Raw genomic sequence first — 16,195 nt, forward strand, 5'->3', positions numbered from 1 at the left:
GTTATTTACGGCATTTGTCTTCCAGAGCAACCGCTACGCGTACTGAAGCCCTGCTTCCCGGGAAGTGGCCAAACATCACCTGATGATGGGAAGCAGAGAGTAACATCTTTTGTTTTCCTTTGCTTCCATGTGTGCAACATTTGTTGTTGCTTCACTAAACTGCCTTTATCTTAACTTACAAGGTTTTTTCGTCTTTTCTCACCGCACCATTCTGCTGAGGAGGGGAGTGACAGAGCGGCTTGGTGGGCACCTGCCATCCAGCCAAGGTCAACCAACCACGTAAGAGTAGCTCTTTATCCCTAGAGCCTTCAGACAACTGTCCAGCTTATGTCCTGAAACATGTGACATTACAACACAGTGCAACATAATCATACCATCCAATGCAAGCTTTTTCTCTATACACAACAAAACTCAGTGTAAGTTGCATTCCTGGCCCCAGTGATGTCCTACATAGAATTTCAGGCTTTAGAAGTCCAGCCACCTGAACAACAGTGTGGCTCAGAACCCATACTCCCTCCTCTTCTTTTTCTTTTTTAAAAAAAAGATGTGGCACAGAACTTCAAGATACCATATAAGCCAGCTGTTTCTGAACTGAACCCAAAGAAAACTGTTCCTTCATGATGCATTCATTATGGGTGCATAAGCTAATACCATATTAAGAAAGAAAAAATTCACAAAGTAAGAAACTGTGTTCCTTTTCTTTATTATGAAGTACCGATACCTTGCATACAACATGCAATTTATTGCTTATTGACATTATTGCATATATCAAAGGGGAAAAAAAAAATCAGCCAGTATCATTTTATGCAAGCTCCTAAACTGTTCAAACAAAATACAGAAATGCTTCACAATACCACTGAAATGCAAACAAATAACTCAGAATTTATAATAAAAAGTAAGTTTAAACTTATAATACTTAATCATTTGCTTTACCATAACCGATTACTTTTATCACTGATCTGCAGAATTGTTATATTGCATTTTTAAGTTTTTGTGCCGTGATAAGGATTGCTACTACAATCAGGCCACATTATAATTTGAACTTAATAATGTGATCCTGACATTTTGTGACAGCATTAGTATTTACTGCAAACCAGATTGTCAACATGTACCAGAAATCAGTCTAGCAGAATTTACAGTTTTCAGCCTTGCTCTGCACATAAGTTAGATACATTTATAAAGTTTCTTCTTAGACAGAAGATTATATAAACATTTTTGAATTACAGGCTCCGTTACTTATGCCTAACTTGTAACTCATTTGTTCCCAAGAGATTTTGTGGTTTGGTTTTATATCAAGTTAGCTGTGCTTACGTGTTAAATTATTCTACATATATATAGGTACCTGTCAATATTAAAGAAAACACTGTTTGGTATATGCATGCTAGAACCAAATCCAGGATATTTGGATGTGTGCATATGAAGTGTGCAAATTACATAGCCGAGCTCATGATTAGCCCTTTTCCTCCTTTTCCCCCATCGTGGGTTATTTTGTGAAACTTGAACAGGGTTACAATAAACAAAATATCCAAAATATCCTGCATTCAAAATGTTATGTATTACAGCTTAGTATTAATATTTAAATGTTGCTTTCAAACGTAGCAGATTTTTAAATACCAAAATCTAAAAACTTACATGCAACATCTTCCACTTGGGTGCAGATTCTTATATACTTAAATATTTATAGGCTCATAAAAGCATGTCCTGTCCACAAGACAAGTACAATGTTTGACATCCCACGCATAGATTAAAAATAAAGATACACTACAGTATATTTTATTTGCTTTTGTATTTTCAATTTCAGTAAGTGGGAAGTTATAAATAGCACACTGAATCATTATATGGTTGATACCAAGTCATGCTGAACTCTTCATAATTCACTCTTTTAAAGACGTTTCCTTTACCTTACAACTAGATTTAAAAAAATTTATGTACATGGTTATAATCAGATGCCCTCTCAAGTGCAGGACATCACACAATGAAACTGATCTCGGAAGAAATTTTGCCAAAATATTTCTTATACCAAACAATACAATTTATTCTTCATAGCTACCTTCTATTCTTTACTGAGCTATAAAGTGCTTGGTTATTATAAATAGAGCAAGAATGTCAAAGGAGGTAGCTAGTAGAGATTTATAACACGTAAGAAACCTTATCAAGTGTTAGTCACCTAAAAGTATGATCTGATGCTTAATTCCAGATCTCTAAACATCCCAAGATCCCACATATCTTTCACCTTCTCTACCCTAAAAAAAGAACTTGAAAGTTGTGTTCAGGAAATCCTCAGACCTTGGCCTGCCCAACAAAGAGATTTTACCTGGGTTTGGATGAATGTTAAAGTTCATGAATACTGATCATCATTTCCATTTGACTGCTGTCAGGATCTCAGCAATGAAGTACTGTTCTTTTTCCAGCTGTCAGATATATTCCACAGATAGAGAAACCCCACCAGGAAGAAATCCTTCCCTGTAGCCAGATAATGAGGTTGTACAGTAGGCTATTAAAAATATGCAAGAAGGTTGTCCATACATTTCAAAGTCATAGAATGTTTTGGGTTGGAAGGGACCTTAAAGATTGTCTAGTTCCAGCCCCCCTGCCACAGGCAGGGACACCTTCCACTAGACCAGGTTGCTCAAAGCCCATCCAGCCTGGCCTGGAACACTTCCAGGCAGTTTTTAGTCTGAAAATTCTAGTCCCTTTCTATTTGCTTTATTGACAGCCAACACTGCACCAGATCCTAAGCTGGAGTAATTATCAAGCAGCCCTTTATTTTCCTCTGAATGGTTCAGCAGAAGCATCACAAAACAATTTTACAAATTTCTCTATTTATGGAAAGCTTGTATGTCCATGTACTTAAAACACACAAGTCCAAGAGAAAAAGTCCTCTTCATACAGCAAACAACAACTGATAACCCATTTTATACAGTTTGAAAATTGTAAATAGATTAGTTTTCCACTGTGAACAGATATAGAAATACCTAAACCTTTCTGCTATGTATCGGTCTGCTGTTGTCTCAACCAGAGCAGTAGGAAGACATCTGGATCTTTGTTCTTATGTTCTCAAAGTCTCCTCCACCTCTCCTCCACCTGATTGAATGCATTTGCTCGTTTGTGTAAGCTTTACTCATAGGTTAACATTAGTTCTGCAGTATGAGTAATCTTCTCCTGTAATTTTCTAAGTAAAGATGGAAGTAATTCTCTTCCAGACACTGATTAATTTAAGAAGTTTTAATACAAAATTTGGCATTGTTAAGAACTGGTATATAAAATCAGCTCTGCTCATTTTCCTGTGCATAGGATATTTTTCATTATTCAATAGATTTTGTTTTTTAAGCAATTAAGTTATTAAATTGAGCTCACTGAAGATAGCATGTATTTATAGAGGTAGAGTAGGCTTCAGAGATGTCATTCTTACCACTGAAGAATGCACACAGATAACCCATAAAGCATCTCTGTAGTGTAAGGCGCTCTCGACTTCACTGAAATCCACCGATACACTCACTGAGAAAATGAGTATTTGAAATACATTTCTTCTCTGCAAGTACCGTATCCACAAATCAATTGTAAAAGCAAAACCTGACATGCCATTCCCCTGTAGTAGTTCTGAAAGTGGTATTTACTCATCTTTTGATGAAGAAGTTAAGCCATAAAAAAAAGGAAACTTGCATTCCTACATACAGCCTTATCAATACAGACTCTCCCATGATCATCGTGCTAATTTTATGTCACCTGGTACTGAAGCATGTAAAAGAAAAGAAAACTAAGATATCTGAGCAATTTTAACAGGATTAACTCCTTCCAATTGATATGTCCATGCCAAAGACACCTGGTGACACACCAAGAGTCTGCTTTTACACTAGACAATGCATCTGTTAAAAATAGAAGCTTTAAGCCACTAATAAGAGAATATTACATTCTACAGGTAGCATTTATTACGATGCTACTTATCATGCATTTACTTTTTTGCATAAAAAAGCAAAGACACAAGCTTGCAACATTAAATTTCATCAATGTTTCACCACAGTTTTAAAATAATAAAGTGCAATTGAAGAACAGGTGCTGCAGTTATCTAATTTGCTGTATTATAAGCCTTTAATGCCAGGTAAGAAGTGCCCTACACTAATGTATTCAGTACATTACAACTTTGCAGCCTGTTTACTACACTTCTTGCTGAATACACAAGTGTTAATGATTTTATTTTTTTTTTTCATCAGGAAATTGTCTTCTGACACATAGTAAATACGTAACATAACTGCAATATATTAAAAAAACAAATTAGAAAATTTAAACCTAATGCATTGCAAAACATTGTTTTAATTACACCAATTTTGTATAGCACTCCAAAATCTTACACATTTTAAAATAATCGTCACACTGCCCTTTCATTCTGGATTGTTGCCTTGTTCCCTGAAGTGTATAGTGCAGGGTTTTGGCTAGTTTTTTTTTTTTGTTGTTGTTGTTTTTAATGTAGTTTTAACATAATTTTATTATATCTTGACCTACTTCCCCCCCCCCATCACATACAAGTCTATGTGGAAGTGAAAGAAATGGACCATTTTAATTAATGTTCTCCATTGAAAATAAAAGATTTTAAATCCTGAAGTTAAAGATTAATGCTAAGAAGGGATGAAATTCAAAAAATGTTGTGAGTTATCCCTTTAAGAGTTGCTCCCAATCAACTTCTTTCCTCCTACTTCCTGAACAACAAAAGCAGACTTCTACTTTCAAACATATTCTCCAAAGTGTTTGAATTTACTCGATTTAAAATTAATTTTGGAAATGAACGAGCTATTACAAAATGGTTCCCTGATCTAGTGACTTAAAAAGCAGAGGAAAAAGCATTTAATGTACACCTTTAAGTCATACAGATGACAGAACACAGAAGCTTCATACGTAGCATAGCTTTTGCATTAGATACACTGAAATCACTATTTTAAAAGATACCACATTCTGCAAATTAGTGTAAAAGGGAGACTCTTTCTTTCAGCAAAGCAGGTCACAGGATCAGCTCTCGGGCTATGGATTTACTGGTACCCAATAAGGTACCGCGCTCGCTCACATCACACCGCTGAGCAGATTGCCAGCTTTCCCAAGGCATAAACAGATCTTTTGTCTGTAGGCTTGCGAGGTATTAGTAAGCACAGAACCCCAAAAACACAAGTATTAACAATCCTTGATCTCCCTTAACAAGGCAGGATTGGGAAACGGTTTTGGAAAAAAAGCCTGCCCAGCTAAACAGTAGAACTAGGCTTATAAAAGTGCATATCACACTAGCCCAAACAATGCTCCCTGGCATCATTTTAATTGGGGAACTACACTCATCACAGCTGCCCTGGTTATAAGGCATTTCTGCCTGAGCAGTCCTCTTGGGGTCTTACAGACACCAGAGTCCAGGAAAACAGGAACGCTCTATCCCTCACCTGAGAGCACGGTACTGGGATGCTCGCACCTCCAACCACAGCAGGGAGAGCTCATGTCACCCCGTGTCCCGGTTTCAGCAGCTACATGGGGCTTAGTCACCGGCCAGGGTTAAACCACGACACCCAGCTTTGTTAGAGGAAACAGGGCAAGAGCAAAACTAATCAGCCTACGCAGGGTAAATATTTTACCTTTCCGTTAAAAAAATAAATCGCTTAAACAGCCTGCTACAATCATTGGGATGCGCACTAAAGTACTGAGCCAAAATGGACACTTTCAGCACACCTTACCAGAAGGTATAACAGATAAGAAGTAACATTAAAAAAACACCAAACAAACCACACAAACCCCCCAAACCACCAAAACAACAAAACCCACACCAAGAAAAAGAACAGAAATTAATCAGTCCCAATTCAGATGTGGTTTAAAGTAAGCAAAACAAAACCAAACTACACGCAAATGCCGCCTTCAAAATCATTCAGAAATAAAAAACAGGATTTCCTCAAATTGTATTATAAATTAGACTCAAGACTACTCCTAGGTGGTAAGATCACTTCCTGATAACCTCCAAAGCTTGAAGTTTGCAGAAGAAGGAACAGAGTACCTACTGACAAATAACATGGTTTAAAAAAAATAAAACATGTCGTCTACAAAGTGAACTGTCATTATTCTATGGAATTACCGTACAGCTTTACAGAAGTTTGGCACAGTTAATTAGAGAATGTTTTCAGTCAAAAACTCAGATTTCTGATGCGATTAACAAGGAAAGTGTGACAAAAAAAAAAAAAATGAACACTTCACATCAAATGGGTCACTTCTGTCACAAAAGAAAAAAATATTACCAAACATTACATATCACATATACAGAAGAATTATCTCCTTACAATTCAACTTCATATCCAAATAGCCAATGGTTAAAAATACTCCGAGGAGAGTTGCAGCACTTCTCAAAGGTAGTAGCAGCAAAAGAAAAAGCACTCCAGTAAGAATTATGCGGTTTCCACACATCATTTACCATATTAACTTATGCAAAAATTTCCATGGGCAACATAGATGTACTATTGCATGTAACCTAACACAGCAAAAGTGAATCCTTCCCATCAAAATCAGAGAATCTTCACAATTTTTAAAATATTCTGTAGTCTTATAATACAGCATTTTAGATAAAATTATTTCATAAATCTCCCCAATTGGTTTGCATTCACGTAAGGCAGAACAAAAAGCAGTAAAAGACTTCACAGAATCAAAGCTACAATTTTAGCTTTTCTTGCAAAAAATTAAAAAGTTGTCAAGAATGAAATCTTGATTGTTATTCCTAGAAGAAAACATAGAAACGTGCCAGGAAAATTGCACTGTATCAGGAGTTTGGGGATTTTTTTTTGTTTTCTAAAAAAAAGAGAGATGTCAGTATTCACGGGATTTACAAAAGACATTAATCTGAGAAACCTGAGTGAAACACTTTGAACACACTGGTGGACAAGCAAGTAACCAGTCTGCTCTTTTCTAACTTCAGTAGCTTGTAACTGTTTAGAACAGACACGTGGAACTCATTTGTGTGAGCTTTTGCTTTTACTCCTCACTGGACAGGATCCGTAAAGCATGGCCCTGTGTGTGCAGGCAGTGTGGCTAGGGAAAGAGTAAGGTCAGTACAGAGGTAATACCTTGTTTCCTTAAAAGGAGCATTCCATGGCAGAAATGTGCACCGTTTCAGTGAACCCAAATTATTTTCATAGCAGAAACTTCATTTTATGCATATGATTTCTAGTCATATTTTCCATTTCTATGCGTTTTGGCTTCCTCCTGTCCAATAAGACAAATGACTTTGTAGCATCCTTTTGCAATTTTGACCATCCACATCACGTTCATAACATCCAAGACAACACTTGAGATAATCCAGGCGCTCTGGGCTGCAAATCCTAATCTCTGGAAAGCCTCTGTTCCAAATGAAGAAAGTACATGGCTGTAATATATAGGCATGACGGCAATCCTCACCACGAAGAACACAACTGTCATCAGCACACCATTGACGATGTTGGCCTTTGAAGATTTGGGATATCCCAGTACTTCAAAAAACCACCTGCAAAAGAATTGTTCACAGATACCAGGCAGACTTGAAGCCATGTCATTAAAAAAGGATTTTATGTCATGGTTTTTCTAATTAATGATTTACTTTATTAATTGCTTCTACCCTTATCATTTCTAAATAACTGCACTGTGTCTTGGCTTAGTTACAAATTCCTCTGCTTGGCTGCATTTTATTTTCCCCGCTTAAGCAGTGTGTGATATCCAGTACATTGCAGAACAATGCGTAGAAAATCTTGCTTTGAATTGTAAACCAATTGACAGCCAGTGTGTATTTCAGTGACTATTGTATAACACACTATAACTCAAAATCTCTTTTAAAATTACAAATACAGACTTATTACTTGTTACTACATTTTGCACCAATAGGCAACTAAAATTCTATTTGTTTCCCTCAAAACAATTCTAGCATGGCATTTGGATATGGTAATCTAGATGCAGCTTTAATTTCCAGTTTCTCAGATTCAGGATTTTCTCACTGCTTCTGTTCAGCCCAAAACCAGAACTTCAGAACCAGACATTGTAAACGGCACTGGATCATGTCACAGCTAGGTATGTTACTTAATGAAAAAGATAAATCTAACTCCCCAGCCTTTCCTACTACTGGGTCATAAGTGATCTTTAAAAAAAAAATAAATAATAATCTTGCATATTAATTCCCTAATAGACAGGAATAACATCTATTGCCTAGAATACAGATCCTACAGCTTGAATTCCTAGGAAAAGGGACAAACTCCTCCAATTCTTTAACATTTACACTTAAACCAGAATAAAAGCAAGGAAAATTTGTGCAACAGTGGCAGGTTAAAGACAGGACCAGAGGAAAACTACTAAAATTACTGTATTCATGATGGGGGATGGGGAGGGGAAGTGGAATAATCAGTTTCATTCCAAGAAGATATGGGGGTAAAACTATTTAACAAAATAACAGTTTTAAAACTGGTTTTAAAAGTATTTTTAATTACCTACAGATTACAACTTAGGTAATTATAGATATACTAAAAAGATTTGCGAGACATCCAGCTCTAACAGAAAAAGTCCAGGAATTCATTAAACATGCAACTAAGGCAATTAAAATCCTGGCTCTCAAGGTAGCAGTTCAGCCTGGAAGCAGGATACCTCACCACAGAAACACTTACTGGGATGATAAAAAGAGAGACCTGGTATATTTGGTCAGACTAACAGAGTCTACAAATTCATTGACATATGATGCAGATTCCAAAAGTAGTATCAAAAAAGGTTGTAAGATATATTGTGATGTGCCAGTATAGGCAACTGGACACCTGCTTAGCAACTTCCCTCTCCCAGCAAATTAAAAAAATAACAGTCAGCACATCACAGTTATCATTACAATTTTACCCACCACAGTTCATAATTGATTACAGAAATGCTGATACCAACATTAAAAGATCTAAAGCTTGGCATGGAGACAACCTCCAATTAGACACCCCTAACAACACAGACAGGAAATACAGACAGTTCTGAGATTAGAATATCTTCTTATATTTTAATAATAGCTCTTTTGGCAATACTAAGAATGCAAACAAGAGACATAATGTAAGTCATTATCATTATCCACTACTTACTGTCTTCAGGGTCTGGTTCTCTTCAAATTTAATGGGAAAAAAAAAAACCACCCCAAAACCCCAAAAAAACGCAAACATTCATGCACTAATGAGATGACATCCCTTAGTGCGAGGGACCTTATCTCCTACAGTGACTTCCATTTCTCTGAGAAAGCAGTAAATGTTGGTATTCAACGACACATGATCTCACCACAGGCATTTTAAAAGTATAACATATATTACTTCTAATAGCCAGATGTACCATGATACTTCCAAACACCAGCCCAAAAGGTAAGCATCAGTATAGGTACCACTTAAACCCAGGATGAAATCCTATCTTGGTAGATGTCAGCTGGGAGAACAGCCATCCACCAGGACATGAATTTCAATATAGAAACCTAAAATATAATGCCACCTTTTCCATTTTCTTACTCTCCTCTTCCTTGTATTACTAAAATAAGTTTAAAGTGTTAATTTTCTCCTCAGTTTCTCTGTGCACATGAAGCATGGACTGCATTAGACTATAACCTCCTACTCAACTGTGCGTGGGCAAATGAAAGCAACCTCTGAGGAGCTCCATTATCCCACCCTACCCTCCTGTAAGTTGCACTTACCAAGCTAATGATCTAAAGGGATTTCAGCACAATCTTTTTTATTCTTAGAGATCTGAGGAATGGTCAAGTCTCATAAAATATTTCAGAGTTTACAGTCATAATGTAGTAACAGGTAATACTCAGTACCCTATTTGCAGGAGGATTACAGTTCCTATTTGCCTTACAAACCTTATCATTTCTTTACCAGGCACCTGGAAAAGAAAACAGATGCCACACACGTACGATCAGTAAAGTAAAAATACACCCCAAAAAGTACACTTAAGGAACAGGCAGCTGATATGCTGAAAGATCTGACCCTACATTGCAAAAAAACAGAGGAAGAGGAGAGAACCGTAGCACTGCTTATACCAAAGCCCCTCTTCTGAGGTGAAGTCTTCCTGGGGCAAATCCCTGTCCCCAGCTGGGTTATGGTGGCTACAGAGTAAGGAGAGAAGCCACCCTCCCCAGAGCACCGGGAAACTCCACTGACTGCTTTCCCCTACCTGCTGTACATGGCGTTACCACGGTCCGTTTCTGATACTCACAGCACCAGTTCTAGTAGCAACACTAGAACCAGAAGCCGTATCAGGCTTTGACTCCCACTGAGGTCTGCAAAAGAGCCTTCTGCCACTTTCTTCTCTGATCACAAGTGTGAAGATTAACCATTCCATTTAGATGCTTTACTGTTTTTCCAATTTAAGGGATTAAAATAATCTACAGAACTATTTTTAAAGTAAATAAAGAATAAACATTTATAATGTTCTATGTATTCATATGCCTATATTAATATTGATCTATAAACGTGCAGTATTGCAAAATAAACTTCAAACGATCTAGGGCAATGCAATTCCATTCTTGTACTCGGATGACAATGCTATCTTGCTTCTTTTCCTAGCCCATAATACTAAAAGAAAAACCCCTGTTGAAAATTATGGCTTTATTATAATAATTAAACAAACATACAGAGGTTAAACACCAATATTATTATTTGTGAAGTGTGTGTTCAGTAGTTTCATAAAAATCTGGCATTTCATATGAAAGCAGGTCTACTCTAAAAAGGAACTTGGGTATGAATACATTAGTTATACTGTTGCAACTATAGCAGAAAAAACTTCATAGCAAAAACCGTATCTGCATAGCAATCCTTAGTTCAATATATATATATAAATTCCCTTTCAGCAGACATTCAACAAAAAAGAAATCCTTCTTAAGTGACAGAAATAATAATACAGATTCAAATTTAAAGTAACTACACAAAAACTCCCTAACCACTTACCGCTGATTGACAAAAGGAGTGGAAAACTCTGCAAGCAGACGGAAGTTTCCAAAATAAGCCAACAGACCTTTGCTCTGGTTAGCAAAACAAAATAGAGATACAAAAATCAACAATGTAGATGTGAAATCTTGATTAAAATCTTCAAGTATACACAGAATGATACATCTCAACCTCCTTATTAAAACTCATAGTGAGTTTGTCAGCTGTGGCCAACTTCCTTACAATTTCAAAATGAAGTTTACTACAAAAGCTGCGGTTGTCCTTCAGGTATCTTGAATCAGTAGTTCCTTACTTTACCTTTTGGATTTCTCATTGTCTAAACAAACTGAACAGAAACACTGTAAGCTAAAGAAAAGTGTCTCTGCATTATTTTAGGAACATAATTTGCCAAAGTGAAGATGAACCCCAGCTCTTAATTGGCAGCAGAAAGATCACACAGAGCCCTTCTCTCCTCCACATGACAGGCAAAGGCCTTTCCACCAGCTCTGCAGCAGTCCCTGCCGTGCCCTGGCCGTCAGAAGAAGACCACATCTCCTTGCTAGCATCCAGGTAATGGTGTGGTACATTTACACTGATACGCGAAAACTGAGCCCTTTCCTCCAAGTGACAAAGTACAGCATATTCTCTGCTTTATCGTTTGGTTGTGCTGGCAATAGTATCCCATTACACAATGGTTGGATAAGCAGCAGTTTGCAGATATAGAAAGATTTTTTGAAAAATTTTGGTAGGTCTCCTGAAAAACCCATAGAGTGTGTGTCACGATTCCTAGTTCCCCCCCTGAGCATGCTAATGCCCACTACTTCAGGCATTTCATGTCATTTCACACTGAAATACCAAATAGAATTTGGTATACCAAATACCAAACAGAAAATTTGTGTTCTTAATCAAATTCTCTCCTATCTTCAAAAGCAATTTTTGAAATAAGATACTTAGGAATAACGTTCTCTGAAGATAAGAGAATGACAGTAACACAGAGACATATCCAAATAATAACTGCTTTTAAAAAGTTCACACTAACACTACGCTTTCTATCTACTCCAGAAAAAAACTAATGGATTTTCTGCATCAGGGATTAGCCTTGGCAGTGGTATTTTCATTTCTCTAGTATTCAGCTCTAATTCACTTTCATTCGTGATAATATTAGTAGATCTAATTATCTTCAACCCGAAACAGAGCATTTACTTATCCGTGTACTTCATCCTCTTTAAAACATTACATGGGAAATCTGACAGTAATCTGGCATCTCGACACTTTTAATATTGTAATCCTGGGATTCACACAGTAGGCAGGGAAAGAAATGTGGTAAATGAACTAAATTCTATTTTATAAAATGTATTTATTTATTGAATGAGCTTTTCAGAAGAAATTCAGAAGCATTACTCTGGAGGTCAATGGGATTTGTACCAAGTCACATGGGCATCTCCGAGAAATTCCAGCAGCAGCAATCGTAACCAAGTCTTTATCCTCAACAGTATCCTTCTCTTCCTCTTTTCCCTTTAATGTACATATGACACAGATATTTGTGGATATATACAGTTAATCATCCGTTGCTTCCCCACAAAGTAACCTTAAACAAGAAGCCTCAGAGGATCAGTTTGTATGACCACAGATTTGGGGGGGCGGTAGGGTGTGTGTGTGTGTAAATCCCAGGAAAAAACACACCCAGCTGTAGTACATTCACCAGAGCTAGGGATCACTGACCTATGGCCTCTGCAAATAAGAGCAGAACATAACCACTTGAAACCATTTCTTTCTAACTTTCTAACTAACTAGTCACACTTGTGATTTTATTTGAAACCCTTTTCTATAACCATGCGAAAAGCTCCTCTATCAAAGTGTCTCTACAGCAAAAACTGAGAAGAGTTCTAATTTCAGCACTTTGGTAAGTTACACATTTTTTGTTGAAGGACTGTAACATTGAAAAGGCATGCACTTACCGCAAATGACTGATAAAACCATTTAGAAAATAATGATGATTCAAAATATGAATATGCCTTTCACAAAACTAATACACCAACCAGTGAAAAAAAATTTTAAACACTAAGCAAATGAGATCTCTAAAAGCATTGTCTTCAACGTCATCTGCTTGTTATGTTACTGGAAAATAGAGCACTCACCAGTACAAAATAGTAAGCATACAGAGCTGCCAAGTGATGTATTACAAAAAACTTGTCACCAATTGCCTTCCAGTAGTAAATAATAAGCAACAAATCTACAAGAGAAAAGAAATAATGATAAAGAACAATTTATTACACTACCACTGACCTCAGAATAGCGTTTCTCTAAGTTTTAGAGGTATAAATGCCAACATACGGCATCAGTAGAAACTCTCTGAATTATCTGTGAACAGAAAAACTTTATCCTAAAGACTTTACTAGTCCAAGCATTAAGAAACAGTATTCTTCCAAAAGTTGCCATAAATTATTACTTTCCACATAAATGGAAGTACAGAGGTGACAGCTTTAGCTGACATATTTTGGAAGGAAAAAGTGGATCCCAGATCTTATAGCATAACTTCACACTTATGACCCCAAATATTTGGAACAAGTGACCAAAAAAAATAAGGGGGCGGGGGGGGGGGGGGGGGGGGGGGGGGGGAGGAAAGGAGGAGGAGTGGGCTACGAGCGCCATAGCCAATATAAAAATACATGCAATAAATGCAGGGATCTATTATGGGGAACTTCTGAATCAAGAACTAGTTATATTAGCAAATGGAACCATTTACCAAAAATATTTTGTAATGGGCACTTGGAATGAGTAGCATGTTTACTTAAGTTAATCAGAGTTTTCCAATTACCACAAAAGTGATATAGTGGACCTGAGTTACTGTTACCAGGAAAGCTTTGACACAAAAGTTCCTTCTTCTCCCATGATGGTCTGAGATTTCAGAAGATTTTCTTTTCTTTAGTGGAACAAGCAATTTCTGCCCCTACTTTCTCCAAATGAGTACTTTGGACTGGAATATTAGTGACCAAGGTTCCAAATCAAAGATTCTTCCCTGTGCCTTTTGTATCTCCAGTGATTACCTTGATGTCTTTTATATTAGCTAACCTCAGGCAAGACTCCATCATCTGACTTAGCCATGCCACTTCCTATCAATAATTAAAACATTAACTATATAAAGAAGCGAGAGAGAATGAGTGCCCAGGTTCAGGTCTCCGTTCAAAGGCATTCATTAATTCATAATGAAAGTCTAATGCATAATTATTCAAAAATAGATACCAATGAATTTAAAGATGGGAGCTGAAGTTCTTACAAAAAAACAGACTTAAACTATCCCACAGTTTAACTGAGTGTGCTGATCACCCCATTATCAGTTCCACTAGGGTGAGAAATGTAGTCTGAGATACAATCAAGTCCACAGCCCAATCTCTGACCAGAGACTCCATCCTAACATGAGAAGTTTTCCCTGAAAATAGTCCAAGTCACAACAGGTTTTTGCTTTGGTAAGTCAGTATTATCCATACACACCACAAAAGAAAACTCCAAAGCATTTTGTAGCAAAATTCGCATGCCAGTTTTAGTTGACAGTAAATGAGGAACACAAAACATATATAGGGGTAAACGCCATACCAACAAAATAACTAAATTTTCCATGTTTACACATGACTAAATTTTGGCTTAAAGTGAGACTGAAAGGTGGACAGGCAGGATCCTATGGCATCATTCGCTCAGCTTGTATTGAGGGTTACTAAAATGCTTGTGCCAGCATTCTGAGGTCACAGAAGAAACATGATAAAAGAGCTACAAGTTGTAGACACTCTGAAGGGAGTGAAGGGCACTGCTTTAACACCTTCTCAGCTGGCTGAAAAACAAGACTGAGCTGGAGTTGGTGGTTGTGTATCAAACCATCATAAAGCCACACGGTGGCATTTCCTCAGTGCTTGGGGAGATATCATTCCATCTTCCACATTCACTGGCAAGATCCTGTGATTTCACCACAACCCACAACTCCATTAGCAATTTTAAAAGCCACAGCAGAAACTATTGTATACACATCTTATCTCCAGCATAGTGGCTCAATATAAACATATAGGCATAGTGACTCAATATAAATATACAGGTTGCGTGTGTGTTATATACATGTTGCATAATTACCAGAAATGAGGTAGCCTGTGGTAATAGCAATATTCAGTTTCACAATTGAAGGGTCACCCCTGTAAACATACCAAAAATACACAGTTACAGCCTTTATAACAAGGTAATTTGCAAAGGACATACACATACCAAACACAATGTCCATCGGGTCACCTTATTCTTATCCCATCAGTAAGACCTTATTGAGATTTGGTTAAAAAAGGTCCTAGTCACGCAAATGGATTACTTTTTACCCAGATATAAGACTAACTACCCTAACCAGGACTACCCTCTGCCTTTGGATAGAGACTGCCCCCAAGAGCCTTGCTATTGCTAGGGTCCAGCGCTGAAACCCAGCAAGTACCCTGAGCTGGCTTCTCTGGAAACAGAGAGCAAGAGAGAACAGCGCAGGCAGTGGCTCTTTAGCACTTTAACTGACACTCTTGCATCTCCATTTTTGTTCTTCTGCCAGTGTTAAAACTTTGTTAAGGGTGACAAAAATATCTTGCTCAACTGGTGCTTTTCATATTCATAAGAGGATGGATGCTTATAGGGATAAGCAGAGTAGAAGAAGACATGAAAGGAATTATTTGCCAGTTCTTTGGAGCCAAGGAGCCTTCAAGAAGAAATGCTTTTCAGAGTAGTTTCACACCTTCTGTCCCTTCCCTTTTGGTGCCAAACATTCAGCAGGCAAAGCTCTTAGCACACACACAACTTCAGTTCCTCTAGGATTTTCAACAAATCCAAACTTGTGAATACAGCTCAAGAGAGGGCAGCATCCACGTTAAAGCAAGTAACATTTGTTCTTTCCTCCACTGTCCCCTCTGCATTCCTACTTTGAGGAGTTTTGTAAGCAGATCTCTTTTTCTCAGCACAGAGATCGTAACTTTTATTTTAACTAAGTTGTGCATCTAATCTAGATGTTTTCTGTAAGTATGAATTGAGCTTCAAGTGACAGATCCACAGATTTATAAAACGTGCACTGCTCCAGACAAGCTGTGACAGCAATCTTTGTTGTAAACCTTTTGAGAAAAGAGGAACATAACTGTGCTTACAGCCACCTCCAATACAAAGTCTACCTCAGCTAGAAAGCAGTAAAATGCTATTACTTAGCTATTACTTCTTAATCCTATCGGAAGGAAACAGTGGGAGAGATTTCCTGTATTATTAAAATCTGCTCACTAGAT

At 37.3% G+C, this 16,195-nt stretch overlaps 1 protein-coding gene across 4 annotated transcripts in view; it reads right to left on the bottom strand.

Moving 5' to 3' along the window:
- Nucleotides 1-687: 687 nt before the first annotated feature.
- Nucleotides 688-16,195, bottom strand: part of TLCD4 (TLC domain containing 4) — a 45,813-nt gene continuing 30,305 nt past the window's right edge. For all 4 annotated transcript variants that reach the window (XM_027786498.2, XM_055814837.1, XM_055814839.1 and 1 more), the window contains exons 4-7: nucleotides 15,030-15,088; nucleotides 13,049-13,143; nucleotides 10,932-11,005; nucleotides 688-7,492 (exon numbers count right to left, since the gene is read on the bottom strand). In XM_027786498.2, the coding sequence (XP_027642299.1) occupies nucleotides 7,177-7,492; nucleotides 10,932-11,005; nucleotides 13,049-13,143; nucleotides 15,030-15,088 (544 nt within the window). In that variant the 3' untranslated portion in view covers nucleotides 688-7,176. The remainder of the gene's footprint in view (nucleotides 7,493-10,931; nucleotides 11,006-13,048; nucleotides 13,144-15,029; nucleotides 15,089-16,195) is intronic.

This window comes from Falco peregrinus, chromosome 10 (genome assembly GCF_023634155.1).
Source record: "Falco peregrinus isolate bFalPer1 chromosome 10, bFalPer1.pri, whole genome shotgun sequence".
Lineage (NCBI taxonomy): Eukaryota > Metazoa > Chordata > Aves > Falconiformes > Falconidae > Falco > Falco peregrinus.